At 35.3% G+C, this 17,360-nt stretch overlaps 1 protein-coding gene across 3 annotated transcripts; it reads left to right on the top strand.

The window, feature by feature from the left end:
• The first annotated feature begins 407 nt into the window (after window positions 1-407).
• On the top strand, window positions 408-16,402 carry LRIF1 (ligand dependent nuclear receptor interacting factor 1). Of its 3 annotated transcripts, none has more exons than XM_032487306.1 (4): window positions 408-861; window positions 11,671-13,169; window positions 14,372-14,641; window positions 15,497-16,402. In XM_032487306.1, exons 2-4 carry the CDS (start codon window positions 11,676-11,678, stop codon window positions 15,932-15,934), a joined length of 2,202 nt encoding a protein of 733 aa, XP_032343197.1. In that variant the 5' UTR covers window positions 408-861; window positions 11,671-11,675; the 3' UTR covers window positions 15,935-16,402. The 3 variants fall into 3 exon arrangements, with proteins under 3 accessions (XP_032343197.1, XP_006194815.2, XP_014423296.1); XM_006194753.3 differs by having other exon boundaries at window positions 11,663-13,169; XM_014567810.2 differs by lacking the exon at window positions 11,671-13,169 and having other exon boundaries at window positions 419-861.
• The last annotated feature ends 958 nt before the right edge of the window (window positions 16,403-17,360 follow it).

Genomic DNA, 17,360 nt, shown 5'->3' with positions numbered 1-17,360 from the left:
AGAGGAAAAAAAACGACAAACCCTCAGGAAGTAGTAATAACACAAAGGCTCGCCACAGGCAGGCGTCTAAAATTTTCTCAAGTCAGGAGTGCATACGACTCCAAAAGATCCTGCCGATGTCTTTTAAAACACTGGCGGGGCAGGAAAACTTACACTAGCGGCGAACGAAAAGCAGAAAATTTGCGATTGACCCCGGAAACATTTTATTTTGCGTAGATATCTTAAAGAATTTTCCTTTGCGATTCGTTACTTGATCCGGAAGAAGAGACAGCAAGCATCACCTACGATTGGACTGTAGCATAAGGGCGGGGCTTTAGCGAGCCAGTCACCTAGGCAACCGGATATGACGATTCCGGAAGGTGCCGGGCTGAGCTTTGCTCGTGCAGGCGGCTTCTGTGGGTGGGGTCCACCGAGCCTGCCTGGCTTGGTCTTCACCACTGATCCGGCGCCGGTAGGGGCGGTGCCACTAAGGGCCACGCCTCCCGCGCTGATTCCGGATGACTGGAGCGGCGGCCTACGCTCTCAGGGGGCGGGGACTCGAAGCTGCTGCTCTTTCAGAGGCTAGGGCTGGAGCCGCCCCGTCAGCCGCTCCGATTCTTCCGGTTTCTGGTGGCTGCGCCGCCTTCTCCGAAGCCTGAGGATACGCCCTCCCGAGACCGCGTCGAATCCCTCGTAGTTGCTCCAGGGCAACTCCAGCCCAACATTCTCTCGCTCTGGTTCTCGCCCCTTGGAGGACCTCGGCCCCTATACTCCCCGCTTTCCTGGATGTACTGCCCCCTCCCACCTGTCTAAAATGTCCAATAACCTACAGAGGGTCTTCCTGAAACCTGCAGAGGAAAAGTCAGGCAGCGCCTCGCATTGGTAAGTACCGGTTTCGAATCTCCCTCGACACAACCCGCCCCTCGCCCGTCTCTTAGCAGGAAGTCGAATCGGCCGTCGTTTCCTGACGTTCTGCAGCTCAGACGCGAGTGGGTGAGCACTCCAGGGGAAGGGCGCGGCACTTCGGCATTTAGAGCCCTAGAGCGCTTCCCTCTTGGAAACGTAAAACCTCAGGGCCTGACGCAGTCAGCCTCTGCCCTTGCTCCGCAGGACTCCAGCGTCTGAAGTTTCATAGGCTGACAGAGTAGATCTCCACGGGAGAGGAAAAGCAACATGGCGGGCGCGTCTGTGTCACCAAATCCTTCTGGAAGATTCTCGCGCACTCGCAGAAAGACACGCAGCAAGCAGCGCGGATTATTAGCAAGTGCAGCTCAGGTGGCGCTGGATCTTCAGTGAAAATAGCTATAATTTAAGAGATTTAGGAGGAAAAGACACGTTTTTGTTGTAATTGATGAGTACATGAATATAGAAACAAAAATTGTCCTGAAATAAGAGAAAAGGAGTTTTTTTTAATTTAGAGTAATATTTTTATTTGAAGATAAGAAAAGTAAAAATAGAAAAATTATGTAAAATCAATCCATTGTAACAGCGTATTTGAAGCAGGTGTAATGAGAATGCTGTCTCGAATTTGATGTATATGCCGAGGAACTACATTTGACAGGTGGAGATTCCAGTATTTTTTGGAAAGACTTATTTTTAAGCTTAGACGATAGTTTATCACTCAGTAGATTTTTTTAAAGCTTATATTAAGACGAAATAAAACAGGAACAAAATTGTTAGCTAAGGTAGAGTATTTTAAGTTGTACTCTCCATGGTTTGTGAATATAAAAGTGGTGAGAAAAAAAAGTTAATGGGTCTCTGCAGAAGGAAAATGTGAAGAAGAGATTATGGAAGTGGATATTTAAAAATTAAGAAAGAGCATTTATGCTTGAAGAAAATCAGGCTCCCTGGTTTTAATCCTAGATTTGTAATAACAAAAAAATCTGTGAGACCCAGTGACCTGGTTTCCAGTGTGTAAATAAGAGCACTTAAGAGATATTTTAAGTACTAAATGAATTAATATACTAAAATACTTAGTATACGAAAATGGAAAAGCATTATTTAAATGTTAGCTATTGTTATTATCATAAGATACAACTTTACTTCTGTACAAATTTTAGCCCAGGAAGTAGGTAGTTACGAGTAGATACAAAACCTAATTGTAATAAATACTTTGTTAAAAAGCACGCATAATATTCTGAAAAGAAATAGTCACCAGAAGTGGTGAGCTAAAAATATATTGAAGAACTGCCAAGAAAGAGTTGATTTCAAATAGTAACAAGAACCAGCTTTTGTGTACGTATATTTTTTTGGCTTATTTTTGGTGGAAGTTGAGGGTAGGGTGGGGGCGAGGGTGAGGGGAGGCAGAGACTGCCCTGTATAGTTATGCAAAAATAGAATTACTCTTTGTTGATGGTTCATTTCTTCTGTCTTATTTTAGTACCTGGATATTTGATGACATCTACTTTACCCAAATCTAACACAGTTTGTTTCAGGATTGCATTCTTTTTCAATACCAGAAATCAGAAACCTTACATTTTTATTTATGGTATATTTGAACTGTATTATCCAGTTTCAGATCCTTTTGACTATCTCTATATTTTTTAAAACATTACAAATTGAATTTTGTTTTAGTTATATTCATCAATAATAAGGAGTTCACTAACTCATTGGTTTATGCATTGTTTTCATCATCTTTGAATGCATTTATTTCTTCAAATCCCTGAGGTTTTAAATCACATATTTGGGTTACCAGATGTCTTTGTGAAGCTATTTGACACTTATTTTGGTTATTGGTTTCATATTTGGTTCTATTCTGTTTTGCAAGTAACAATCTGCATGACGTCCAAGTAAACTCTTGTAGATCATTGGGTTAATGTCAGCTCGTTCGTTTATTGGAAGGTTAATTTTCTTATTGTTTTCTGGTAATATTTTTTGTTGGTACTAAGTCATTTATTTTCTTTATAACCTTAAAATGACTAAATGATTTTCTTATTTTCTTTAGATACTTGAGTTTTTCTTGAGTTACTTATTTCCTTTTGTAAAATTTCTCAGTAATGTGGTACAGAATGCTTATTGTTTAGAAGTATCCCTTACTTCATCAGAGCATAAAATGTAAAACCCAAATTTAATCTTACAGTACAAAGTAAAAATCTGGAAGGTATTTGTGACAGTAGGCATTAAGTTTATTTAGATTTGGGCTTTATATGCAAAGAACAAAGTAGGAGTCAGAATGGTACAGTAGAAAGAAGATAGAGTTAAAGAGACCTAGGTTCATATGCTAGTTCACCATTTATTATCAGTATAGTTCAAACAATTGGTTAAAAAATGTTCACTGAGTGCCTACTTTATGATAGACTGTGCTAAATGGAGAGACTTACTCCATTTAGGATATGGGCAAAGCCCATGAAAAACCTTCAAGTCTAGAGGGGAATATGATACAGTACACTTTTTCATAGTGTTATGTATACGATGATGCTTTGAGGGCATAGAGAAAGGGAATTCTAGGAAAGGTTTCTGGAGGGGCTGAGTTGGGGAATGTAAGTATTAGCCATCCAATTAAAGATGATACAGGCTATGCCCAGGCAGAGGGAATAGATAAATAAAGCACCAGTATGACGTATTACTAGTAACTGGTGTTTATTTAATACCATGCTACTAGCAGGATAAATAGATAGTTCTTAAGGATTTGCTAAAGAGGTTAGACTTCATCTGTTGGAGATCCTTCAGAGGATTTTAGGAAAAGAACTATCATGATCAGATGTCATTTTATGTAACTGATGTCAGTGTGGATTTGGGGGTGAGGGATCGGGCATATTAAAGATTCTATTTCAGTTGTCCTTTTAGAGATTCTGAGTCTGCACTAGCTGATATAGAATGGGTTGGATTCAAAGAAATATAGAGGGGGAAATAGGCAGACCTTGTCAGTGAATTGGCATGAAGAAAAGGGGATCAATTATGATGCCAATTTTCTGGTAGATATTGGTAAATTAATTTGAGATGAGGAACACACCAAGAAAGCAATCAGAGAGATATTTGAATTTGGAACTCAGGCAGGGTCAGAGCTGGAAATTAGAGACTTGTGAGTCATCAGCTTGGAGGTATTATAATAAAAGCCTGTGATGATACATCCTACAATAATAGCAATTAGGATGTCATGTGATTGGCAGTTGGCTTCTATCCGCCTTTGACCCTTTGTTCTTAATTAGGGAGCTAAAATGAGTGTCCTCAGCAGGGGGCTTGGTTTGATTAGAAAGATTATATTTCATTGTCAGTTCAGTGTGCCTTTATTAGTTTTGTTTAGTTTTCTACAGTGTAAGTGTTTTTATCGTTACTTTTGTGATTTGTGTGTGTGTGAGAGAGAAAGAGAGACACACATACCATACAGGCTAACTGAAATCTGTTTCTTACTTATTTCTCCATTTATGCATGAATATTTTGGGACCCTGTTATGCTGGGGTTATGTTAAAGTAAATACAGAAAAGTGGATGGGATTGCCCAAGACAGCATGTCATTCTAAATAAGTAATTTAATGTTACTGAACTTAAATTTTCTCAACTATAAAATGGAAATGGCAGTAACTACCTTGCTGGACTGCTTATTATTACAATTATTTATAAAAACGTATCTATATAGTATTATATGATTTATCTTATCATATATCCTGTTACATTATGTACTTGCATATACTATGTATGTACATAATGTTAAATCATAGAGAGTAAGATGGAAAAAGGTCTACTAGCAGTGGAAAAATATATTTTGCAAAATTATCTACAAAATGTTCATTAACCTGCAAGATTTTTATCATTCCATATTCTAATCTGTGAATGCTTCATGTAAAAATTAGAATAGTGAAAAATGTCAGAAATTACATAACATTGTAAGTATGTTTAATGTATCTTTTATTAAGGTTCTCACATTTTCAAAAGATTACATGATTCATTTATTTACTTGTTCTTGGGCACCAATTATATAGTTTAATGGAAGATGACATCTAGCATATATTGAGAGTTTACCATAATCCCAGCCAGTTATTTCATTTACTTCTCATAGCAAGTCTTATTGTCCCCATTTTACAAATGAAGAGTCAAAGAGGTTAAGTAAATTTACCAAAGTCAATCAACTAATAATTGGAAGGGCCAGGATTAGAAGCCCATAATCTTTCTAATGTTTTCCTCCATTCTCTTTTAAAGCCTTAAACTGTGTTATTTTCCCAGTGTAATTTCTCAGTTCAGATCCTAGCTGGTTTAAAGTAATTAACATGTTGATTATTCTTAAGTGATGTACTAGAGTGTAGGATGCAGAATCTGGTTCTAGATTTAGTTCTAATTTTGGCTAACAGAATATGGTCTTTAAGAAAACAGATTCTTTATAGGGTTTTAGTATCTTAAAAGGGAGGTTGGTCTCTTCTAGATCTGGAAAAAATGTATATTGATTGAAGAAATATGAACTTCACCCTGATTTATCACTTCTCTCCTTAGCATTCTGCATTTCAGTTTAACTTTTAGAATTCATTTCATTTGTTACTAAGAAATCACGGATTTTTAAAAATTATAGCTTGTGGGATTCAGTTCAGCTAATATTACTGTCTTCTATGTGCCAGTTGCTCTGTTAGGTGTAGAGAATATAAGTATGAATAGGATAACACACTCTTAAGGATTTTATGGTCTCTGGTAGATTATATGAATCTTGACTGATATATTCACATAGAAGAAACTGTATTTTCTTCCCCTTTTTAGAGGGGAAATGGGAGGAGAAGAGCGGGAATATCTGCTTAGATTTGAAAATAGTTTGTGCAATATAAATGTTTTTTATAAAGCGGAAATATAGCAGCCAAATAATAAAATATGTGAATGAAGTATCAGAAGCGTGTGTGATTTGTTTAAATACAATGCCAATTAAAATGTGCTTGCCCTGCTCAAATAATTATAAAAGCATGGGTCTTGTTTGTTGAAGCGTCTATTGTTAGCCAGCTGTTACTGACAAATGAAGTACATAAACTAAATGAAACTAAATAATAAAAGGTATTGAGACAGTTCAATATTTGAAATATTTGCTTTGTTTGAAAGAGCTGCATTATTTTTTATATAATTTTTGAGGGCCTACTATGCTTGATATTGGATGAACAGTTACAAAATCAATGATATGGTCTCTAACCTTGAAGAGTTTCAATCTCATTGAGGAAAGCAATACTTTATTTATCTTTAAAAATTAGCTAACAGATCAAAGGCAATACAGAAAGGCAACATAGAAGGCAATATTTAACTCCTAGCATTAATGGCACCAATGGGAGTGCTTTAGGGATTCCAGGTTGGAAGAAATTAATGTGAGTTTGAGTGACTAGCATATATTCCAGGGAGAAGATGAATTGATTAACAATTTACAACTATGTTTTAAATTATTAGAGAAGAAAAAAAAAAACCTTGAAGAATATTTAGAGTAAATAATGTACATAGGAATCTGGAATAGCAGAGACCTCTCTGGTAAGACCAGAGATTTTATGTTGAGAAGTTATAGGTGGTACTGTTGTAGAGGTTGGTTAGGGCTAGTTTGTAGATGATTTTCATGTCAAGCTGAGTTGGCAATGATGAATTATTGAACTTTGAGCAAAGAGGATGAAAATAATTATTTAGTTTGACAGAAATATATAATTATAATGGCAATAGTCAGAAAAACTAGTTTAAAAGTTAGAACCAAATGTGGGGATGAGATAATAAGGACTAGACACAAGGTGATGCAGGTCTGATCTAGGTAGTGGAAGTGGCAATGGTCAAGAAAGAGAACGAGTAAGAACTGTAAAAGGGGAAAAAAGCTTTATAGAATCGATAATTCAATCAGTACACATTTATTGAATGTTTACCCTTTGTAAACATCTATATAAGGTACTGTGGGTGAATCAAAGGTTAATATGGAGGGTGGTAAAGATAGAGATGGTTAGATGTTTTAAGACCCAAGTGACTTAGAGTATAGTGCTGACACATGACTGGATGGTAAGATAGAGTACTAGTTTCTAGTAGAGAGTAATTTTATCTTTAAAGTATTAAAAGTGAAAATATTTGATCAGACATCACAGATGTAGAACTGAGGTCAATATTAGGGGTAAGGAATGAAGGGATAATGACTGTGAGAGTCATTATTGCAAAGGAGATAGTTGCAGGTAATAGCTGAAGCCTTCAACATTGGTACAGTCTTTAAGGAAGAATGTCTTGAAAGAAAAACAGGGTCAAGAAAGTGCTTTAGGGAGTAGTCATAGTTGGATGCTTAAAATGCAGAAAACGAATAAGAAAGGGAACATTAAGAATGACAAAAGAAACATTGTACACAATGGAACTCATGATAGGAAGAAGTTCAAGATGGAGGGATAATTAGCTAGCTGTGCCTATTTCAGCCAAGTACCTTAGGGAATGAGGATAGAGTAAAGCCAGGTTTAACTATGAGGATATTTTTGGTAATCTTTGAGAATAAGGTAGAGTAGAATAATGGGAAAGAAAATAGATTGCAGAAGAGAGTGGGCTTCAAGACAACTTTCTGGTACATCAGTGACCAGAAGTTGGTAAATGATCCTAATTGTGGTTCATTAATACCATCTACTAACTTCCTGTCACTGAACTTGGCACTCACGACTCAATCTTCTCTCTAATCCTACATGACTTCTCTCTAATCCTACATATGGATAACTTCTTTGTCACCTGGTCTTTCAGTACAAAGATCGTTATTTCCAGTTTGTTTTCCATTCTATCACTAGCTAGTCACTTCTGTAGTTCTTGTTATCAGATGAAATTGCTGCATCTACAAAGTTCTTGATTCAGACATCCTTCTTTCCAAACACCAGTTCCTATATTTCTAGCTTAGTTGTTTAAGTACTCCTACTCTATTTTTTACCTTTATCTGGCCTTTCAGTCCATTCCCTTTATTTTCTCCCTATTTTAGCCTTCATGTTCTCATTTCCATCCCATCTAGTATAGATTTTGTATTTCATCATTTGATCATTTTTTCAATACCCTAAAATCTTTTGTTCCTCTTTGATTTTTGTTGTAGTGTTCTGAAGACACCCCAACCCTGGATGAACTCATTGACTTACTTTCTCTTTGCCTATACCCCATGAAACAAGGGAAATCTCCCAAGAGCAGAGATTGATATCACTATAAATTTATAATCATTACCAATCTCCCTGGGCAATCAGTGCTGCCTGATGAATCTAATATTTTATGAGGTCAGCTTATTTTCTCACAAAAGCTATTTCAAATCTTACAGATTTTCCTCAAGTCTCTTCCTCTTTTTGCTCCTCTTCTTAGCAGATGATGTCATGTCCTTTTTCACAGCTCAGATAAAAGGTACTAGATCAGAATTAACCTTCTAGCACCAAAGCTTTAAATTGATCTGCAGTTGAACCTCTCTTCCAGTTCCAGTGAAGAGAAATATTTCATCAGCTCTCTTTATGATTCAATCTCTCCACCTGTCTTCTGGTCCCAATTTCCTACCTCCTTTTCAAACTTTACGTTATTAATTATCCCTCTTTCTCCTTTATTAACAGTCTCTTCCTCTTGATGACTAACATGAGCATTTATTTATGCTCTGGTTCACCTAACATTAAAAACAAGAAAAAAGAAAGATATTTTCTTTGACCCCATTTAACCTCCAACTATTTACCAGTTTTTCTCTTCCCCTTTATGGTCAAAGTTCATAAAAGAGTTGTCTGTCCTTGCCATCTTCATATTCTTTCTTCATAATTCTCTCCTGGCAACTTCTTTCCCCACCAAACTGCTCTTTTAAAGCCATCAGTGATACTTATGCCATTAATTTCAGTGTACATTTTTAACCTGTATCCTACGTGGCCTCTCAGAAACTTTCAATAGACTTGGCCAATGTTTTTGAAACTCTCTCTTCCTTTGACTTCCATTGTATCAGAATCTCTTGGTTTCTTTTCTACCACTCAAAGGAAATGGGAAGCTGCTGACATATTTTAAGCAAAGAAGGGACAGCTTTCAAGTGTGAAATAATTTGAAAAGGAGAAGATATGAAGCTACTGTAAATGTCCAAGCCAGAGATGATGTCTGTTTGGACTATAGTAGTGACAGTTGATTTGAAAAGAAATGAACAGATCAAGAGAAATTTAAGAGGTAATATCAATAGGATTTTGTGATAGGTTAAATACAGACAGTAAGAAAGCAGAAATTAACTTGTTCGGACATAGGCTTTTAAGATAGTTGGGATGCCACTTACTGAAGGAAAAACACTGGGGAAGGCCATGTTGAGTTTTAAGAGCATTTGAGATTCTGAGTGGAAATGTCAAAAGCCTGAATCTCAAAAGAGCTAAGATACAAATATTTGAATTGTTGATATTGAAATGGTAATTTAACTGATGTCATGCATCTAAAATAAGTCATCTAGAGAGAGCTTACAGAGTAAGAAGAGAAGAATTCACTCTAAACTTTGGTGAATTCCAATGTTTGAAGGTTGATTCAAGTAGGATGAGTTGGCAAAGAAGATTGAGGAGTCATACAGGGGTAAACGTGTCACATCTAGGAAACCTTGAGGAGAGAATGTTTTAAGAAAAGGTGAGCATTTTGGTACTCATCCAAATACATCATTTATCTCACTTAATAATTGCCTATCTTCATGTCCATGTTTCCAGCAGTTTAAGTTCTTTCAGGAATTGTGAGTTGAACTAGCTTGGAGGCTAACAAATATTTTCTGTAAAGGGCCAGATAGTAAATATTTTAGGCATTATAGGCCATGTGATCTCTGTGGCAACTTCTCAACTCTGTTGTTGCAGCATGAAAGCAGCCATGTACAATGCATAAAAAAATGGATATGAGTGTGTACTAATAAAATTTTATTTATAAATACTGGGTTTTGAAACTCATGTAATTTTCACATATCACAAAATATTATTCTTGTGATTTTTTTCAAATTCAAAATATAAAGGCAATTCTTAGCTTGTGTACTGCACAGGAACAAGGTGGGGGACAGATATGGCCCACAGGCTATAGTTTATTGACCTTTTCCCCATAACTAAACCTACTACCTCAACCGTAACAGACACTTTAAATTTTGGTTTAATACGTTAAAGTTGAATGAGTTCTGATCCAGTTTATATTTGCTTTTTGGGGTATGGGGAGGTGGTGAAGGTGGGTTTTTCTCTTCACGTCATTAAAGCAAGAACTCATACTTTTCTTTGTTCGTGCGTCTCTTTAAAGATTACCTTTTAATTTATTGAAAGTAATAGAACATTTTGAAGTACTGTCAAATGGCAAGAAAACTGTTTTAAACATTTGTAAAGATATAATTATGTTATTTTGGGTTGCAGAAAGGTAAAACTGAGTTCCAGTGCATCCTAGGATGCATAGAATTTTTGGCTTTGATTCGTGTTAATACCCGAGGGTTTAAAAGTACCTGTAGGCAGTAAAACACACCTTTGCACTAATGAGAAGTCTGCTTATTATATTTTGTTAAGTTTTTTTCTTCATTGACCTTAGTCATAGAAGGTCATACTGGGTCTGTAAGACATGGACTCTTTACCCACGTTGCTGGAATTTAGCATAAGAGACAGTGTGTTGACTAGTGAAAAATATTAATATATGATGACAACTTGTGGTACCATGAAGGAAATTGATAGATGTAATACTATTAATTATAAAGGAAGGTCAAGGGTAGTTAAGGTGGCCTGAGAATGTATCTCCTGGGAAGTATCATTTATGTTGAGACTTAAGTTATGTGGATGGGAGAGAAATACCTAGGTAGCATGTGTGATGGCCCTGAGTCCTGTGAGGGCTTAGTATTTTCCAAGAACTGAAAGGTGATTTTAGGTATCTACAACTTGAAGAGTCTGCATTCAAGAAATCTACGAATAATTGATTATACAGAGACTGTTATGTATTAGATTTTAAAAAAAAATCAGACAACCTGTGCTAAGAACTAGTTCATAAGTATCAGGATTAAAATAGGCTAGGTTGAAAAAAAATGACTTCCGGTGTATTCCGTGTTCATTGAAAACCTTTCAGCTAAATGATGTTGCTGTTATAAATACGGACTGACAGACAGTTGGAACTAATATGAGTAATTGCCACACCAAGATCTATTTAGCACCAAATATCAAAAATGTGCTGAAACAATAAATCAAAGAAGAAACTGGTTCCTACATGAGTAACTAAGTTTAGTCTCCAGAAATAGTGGCACCCTAAGGTATCAACGTAAGAGATGCCTTAAGCAAAGAAGTATGGCTGACAGTAGAACTTGTGAGTCATTATTAGAGGGAAGAACATAGAACAGATTGGGTGAAGGGAGAAAAGAGTGAGGGAAGTGGAATAAGCATAAATGGAGATGAAATGAGAGTCCTGATTAGTAATAATAAAGGAGAAAACAAGAGGAAAGAATTTAAGGAAAAGGAGAAAGGAAAATGCTAATAGTGTAAGAGGAGCATGTTCTAGTAGGCAAAATTTTATCCAGCATAAAACCTTAGAAAAGTCTACTTTTAGTTTTAGGAATAAATGCTAATATCTTATACCTATTGCCTAATCATGTGAGAAGATCTAAATCAAAGCTGATCATATCTTTGATTATTTCTTCTACTTCTTCAAAATCTTTGTTTTGCAGTATATCACTTTGAAAATGCAAAGTGACAAATTACATTAATTTTATGAATTTTTGTATTTTAAAAATAATATTTGCAAATATGTTTTTAAATAAAATGTATATACCATGTAGTATGTTGTATTTATTTACTCAATGTTCTTTTAAGTGTTTCAGGCTGCATGTACCAAGTAGTTCAGACGATTGGCTCGGATGGAAAAAATCTTCTGCAATTACTTCCAATTCCTAATTCCTCTGGAAATCTTATACCGCTAGTTCAATCTTCAGTCATGTCTGATGCTTTGAAAGGGAATACAGGAAGCCCAGTTCAAGTTACTTTTAAGACTCAGATTTCCAGCTCTTCCACAAGTTCATCAGTTCAATTGCCCATTTTTCAGCCAGCCAGTTCTTCAAACTATTTTCTTACAAGAACAGTAGATACAGCAGAAAAAGTTAGAGTTACTTCTGTGGGAACTGAAAATTTTACTTCATCAGTTTCTAAAGTTCAGAGTCATGGTGTGAAAATTGATGGACTCACCATGCAAACATTTGCTGTTTCTCCCTCCTCAACACAAAATGATTCATCTTATATTTTAGTAAATACCCAGAGTCTTCCAATGACTGTCAAGTCTCCAGTTTTGCCTTCTGGGCATCATTTACAGATTCCAGCCCATGCTGAAGTGAAATCTGTACCAGCGTCATCATTGCCTCCTTCAGTTCAGCAAAAGATACTTGCATCTGCAACCACAAGTACCTCAGGAACAGTTGAGGCCTCCCAAATACCGACTGTTATTTATGTATCTCCTGTAAATACAGTGAAAAATGTAGTTACCAAGAACTTTCAAAACATTTACCCAAAACCTGTTACAGAAATAGCAAAGCCAGTGATACTAAATACCACACAAATTCCAGTGAATGTTGCTAAGGAGACACAATTAAAAGGTGGTCAGCATTCTCAAGCTGCTCCAGTGAAATGGATTTTTCAAGAAAATCTACAGCCTTGCACTCCATCTCTTGTTCCTGTTAAATCTTCAAATAATGTGGCTTCAAAGATTTTAAAAACTTTTGTAGATAGGAAAAGTTTGGGAGACAATATTATTAATATGCCACCATTGAGTACCATCAGTCCTGGTGGGACACAATCCAAAAGTATGCCTATTAAAGATAATGCTTTGGTTATGTTTAATGGGAAAGTCTACCTGTTGGCTAAAAAGGGGACAGATGTTTTGCCATCACTAATTGACCAACAGAATTCTGTTTCTCCTGATATTCCAAGAAAAGATACATCTCAGATAGTGAGTTCAAGTCCAGTCACAGAAATATCCAGAGAGGTTGTAAATATTGTTTTGGCTAAAAGTAAATCTTCCCAGATGGAGACAAAATCACTTTCAAATACCCGACTTGCTTCCATGGCCAATCTAAGGGCAGAGAAGAATAAAAAAGTGGAGAAACCATTTCTTTCTACCCCAGATCCACATAATATGAACCAATCCATTAACTGCTTAAAACAGAGTAAGACTTTATTCACAAAGCCAGACTTTCCAGATGGATTTAGTACAGGACAGAATGCCCCCAGAAAAGGAAATATCATCCAGAGCGTAGAGAAAATAAGTTCCTCTGTTGATGCAACAACTGTTACTTCACAACAGTGTGTTTTCAGAGACCAAGAACCAAAGGTAATTCTCCCATGTCAGGGTGTTCTTTTTATCTATGTATATAGAAATCTTTTCTTTCTTAATTCTCAAAAGTTATCTGTGATACCTCTTTTCCACTCCTCTCCCAACCTCCTCTTCATCACACACATACCATACAGACATGAATGCTTAAATAAGTCAAAGCTTTCATCAGAAGAAAACTCTTCAGGAGTGTGATAGAGAGAACTCAAGCAATATCTTTCTCTTGAATCATTTGGCATGCCAAGTCTTTAAAACAAAATTAAACAAATCACAGAGCAACAAGGTTTAGAAGAGTTGGAGAAGGACAATGTGAATTCAAAGCTTAGTAAAACTGTGTGTGTGTATATGTGCATACTTATATTTGTACACCGAAATACATATACACACATAAATATTTCAGAGCCTACTTTGAGTATATGCACAGATTATTATTATGCATAGAGGAGAGCTGGGATTTGTTTGTTTCTTTGTTTTGTGTGTTAGGGAGATATCTGGCAGTTTTTTTTTTTAGGTAGGTGGTGGAAGGGGTAGGACAGGGCTTATCTTTCAGTCATTTGTGGAAATAGGATTTATCAACGTCTTGATTGGGTTGGGTTTTTTTTTTTTTTTCAGTAGACGTGTCCTTTTCCTTTTTTTAGCCCTTCTTTCTGACACCTCATTCAATTATCCAACATATTCACATAGTTACCTTTCTGTTCTACTTAAGATACGTGTGTCTGTGCTCACTAAGTATTTGTACCCACCTTTTCCTTCTTAGGGGTCTACTTAATAACGTCAGCATTTCTCCCCTTCAGTACAGAATTCACTGAACTTCAGAGATGTAAGGAGGTACATTCTGATTAAGTATAAGATTGATTAAAGGCATAAGAGTTTTCCAAAACATGACAGTTTCCAAAATAAAGCCATATAGATTACTTTTAACTTGTCATTAGTCTCTATTCTCATTTCATTTGTTTCAGAATTGACTACCTGCTACTTTTCTAGTGCAAGGAAGTAAAATTGCAAGGGAACATTGTGGATTTGCTTAGTTAAGTTCAGGTTTTCAAGTGTGGGTAGTAAGGCAAGAGTAAAGCAGTCCAACCATTTAGGACTTTAAAGCGTGACATTTTAAGTAAGATGAGATAATCACTTAGTTGCTAGTCTGATAAAATAGCTTAAGTAATTGGCAGTATTGTTTGTGTGTTTTTTTTTCCTAATTCCAGATCCAGAATGAGATGGCATCAACATTAGAAAAAGTTACTCAAGAAAGAAATAACAGGAAAAATTCTCAAGGAAGAAGCAATAAGGCATATCTGAAGAATGATGCTGAACTTAAAAAGATATTTGGTCTCACTAAAGATTTGAGAGTATGCCTTACTCGGATTCCTCACCATTTGGGCTCTGGAGAATGTTTTGATTTATTTAGCAATTTGGTGAAGAGTGATACTTACAAAGAGACACAATTTATAGTGAAGGAGGAAGGGAGAAAACAGGTAATAGATTTTAAAGTGTCCTTTGTATGTACTCCAAAGATACATAAATGTATTAACTTTCTTGATAGGGTTTTTTGTCTTGTGCATTAATATGAATGATAGTTGTTACCAAATTTGAGTTATATATGTATTATACCAGAGTGGTTTTGAAAAGAACCATGTATGCACAGATAAAAATACATTCCCAGTTAATTTTTTTTTAATTTTAAGTATTTTTATTCACCTGCTGTTTATCATAAAATTATAAGAAAATGACTTTTTAATTAGTTATCCTACTTTGAAGACCATATCTAAAATAAATAACAGAACTGTAGAGGAAATATAAGCATGCAAATATTCACTACAGTATTACTCTTAATATAAAAAACAGCTTAAGAAATCTACACAATAATGATGAAAAAAAATATCCCTCTAGCTTTGCCTTCTGTCATTCTACTTATAAATATTTTACCATTGTTTAATATCCTGAGCTACAGATCAGAGACCAGTCAGTCTTTCCCAGTGGTAAGCTATATATGCCTACCATGCAGAGGAAAAAATAAATTCTATTTCTTAGACTCTTCACAAATTGTTATGTTTTGGTAGTAGACCAGTACAGCTCCTAATACTCAACTTAAGCAGGAAAATGTGAATTAAGCAATTCTCAGTGAATACCATCAGGACATTGCTATTCACTTTGATACCATACAGTAGTAAATGCTAATTTCTTGCTGTAGTTGTTCTCAATAGATCTTGTTGAGTTGAATTTAATTGCTAAATATTTATATCTGCAAACTTCATTAAATTTGAGAGTACACTATATATACAGCGATAATATTTGTTTTTCTTTTGGAATCTTACTCACAATTGCAACAGGGTTTTGATAAGAAAAGAAAAGCAAAAACAGCTAAGAAGATGGATCACACAAAGAAGAGAAAAACTGAGAATATTTGTAACACAGCTCTAAATGGAGGAACTAATGTCACTAGCTCGCAAGACTTTAGCAGTATTTTACCAACTTCAGATGTATCACACTGTAGCAATCTCTCAAGCCTCAGCAAAACCAGGGAAGAAGAGAGACCTGAGATAGAAGATTGTACCCAAGAGAACCAAGAGAAAGGCACACTGAGTTCAAGTGCAGCTTTTGAACAAAGCCATTCCTTCAATAAAAATTATACTGATGATATTTTCCCCATGACACCACCAGAGTTAGAAGAAACCATTAGAGATGAAAAAATAAGAAGACTTAAGCAGGCGCTGAGAGAGAAAGAAGCAGCTCTTGAAGAAATGCGTAAGAAGATGCACCAAAAATAATAAAATATTGCTATGCTAAAAGACTTGAATGAAATAGCTGTGTTTTTCATATACTTTTGCATTAAGTTAATTATAGATGCATTCTGAAAGCATCTTTGAAGATGAAACTTGTCTTTTCATTATAAAATTGATTATAAAATTTTATTTAAGGAGTACGGAAAAGGTTGATTCACTTTTGACTTTTGTGAATAATCTACATGGGCTATCTGGGTCTTTGTCCAGACCTTTTTTTGGAAGGAGAATTTTTCTATTTTTCTTCTACTTTAACTAGAATTCCCCAAGTTGGAATATTTGTTATTGTTTATATCTTTAGCTAAATTGCACTGATGTTATTCCAGCAATAGGTATTTATTGTGTACTGCTGAAATTAATAATCCAAGAGAGGAAATCAGCTCTAAACAGCTTTGTCAATTGACTTGTGTATGTATATGTCTTTTTATCCATAAAATGATGATAGCTTCTACTCACCATTGATGTAAATATTTTTTTAATTTCATGAAAGAAAATGTATTATAGCAGCATTACTTAAAAATTCAAACATTTCTCAAGCGTGAGGGACACTTGTTTTGTAACTTTGACAAAGTAGTTTCATATAATCCAAAATGGGTTTTAGAATTTAGGCTATATAATGTATTGTTTGCTTAAAGTGATATGTTATTATTCCTAGGTGAATGGTTCCTTGTTTTTTTTTTTTTTTTTTTTTGATATGTACATATGTGATTTGGATTGTATGAGAAGTAAATCTGAATATGGCCATATTTCATACTTTTTAAAATTGTAAAGTGTAGTTTTCCTAATAGAGGCAAACAAACATTTTTCTATCTGGTTGTCTTTGATTTGGAGAGTGGTGTAGAGATAGAGATTAAGGAGAAGGAGGAAAAGGTTATTTTTTTTTAACAATTAACAAATTCCTGGAAGTAAGTCAAATAAAATCTGTACATTTCCAACAAAATAGAAAACAGTAAATCAGAAAATACTGAGAAGGAGCAGAACAAATGCAAACTGAGCACCAGCCAGATTCTCATGCCTTTTTGGTATTTTTGTAACAGCTTTATTGAGATAATTCACATACCATAAAATTCACCCATTTAAAGTGTATAATTCAGTGGTGTTCATTGTATTCACAGAGCTGCACAGCCATCAAATGATCTAATTTTAGAACATCTTTATTATCCCCTTAGAAATCTCATAAGCATTAGCAGTCACTCCCCAGACTCTCCTTTTCCCAGCCCTTGGCAGCCACTAGTACACTTTCTATCTGTATATTTGACTATTTTGGACATTCATATGCATAAACTAAATCATTCAGCATATTTTCTTTTGTGACTGATTTCTTTCACTTAGCTTAATGTTTTCAAGTTTCATTGTGCTGTGTCAGGTCTATTAGTACTTAATTCTTTTTAAAATTGCTGAGTAATATTCCATT

This window comes from Camelus ferus, chromosome 9, assembly GCF_009834535.1.
Source record: "Camelus ferus isolate YT-003-E chromosome 9, BCGSAC_Cfer_1.0, whole genome shotgun sequence".
Taxonomy (NCBI): domain Eukaryota; kingdom Metazoa; phylum Chordata; class Mammalia; order Artiodactyla; family Camelidae; genus Camelus; species Camelus ferus.
Note: the sequence above shows the minus strand (reverse complement) of the source record. Positions and strands in the feature narration are given on the sequence as shown.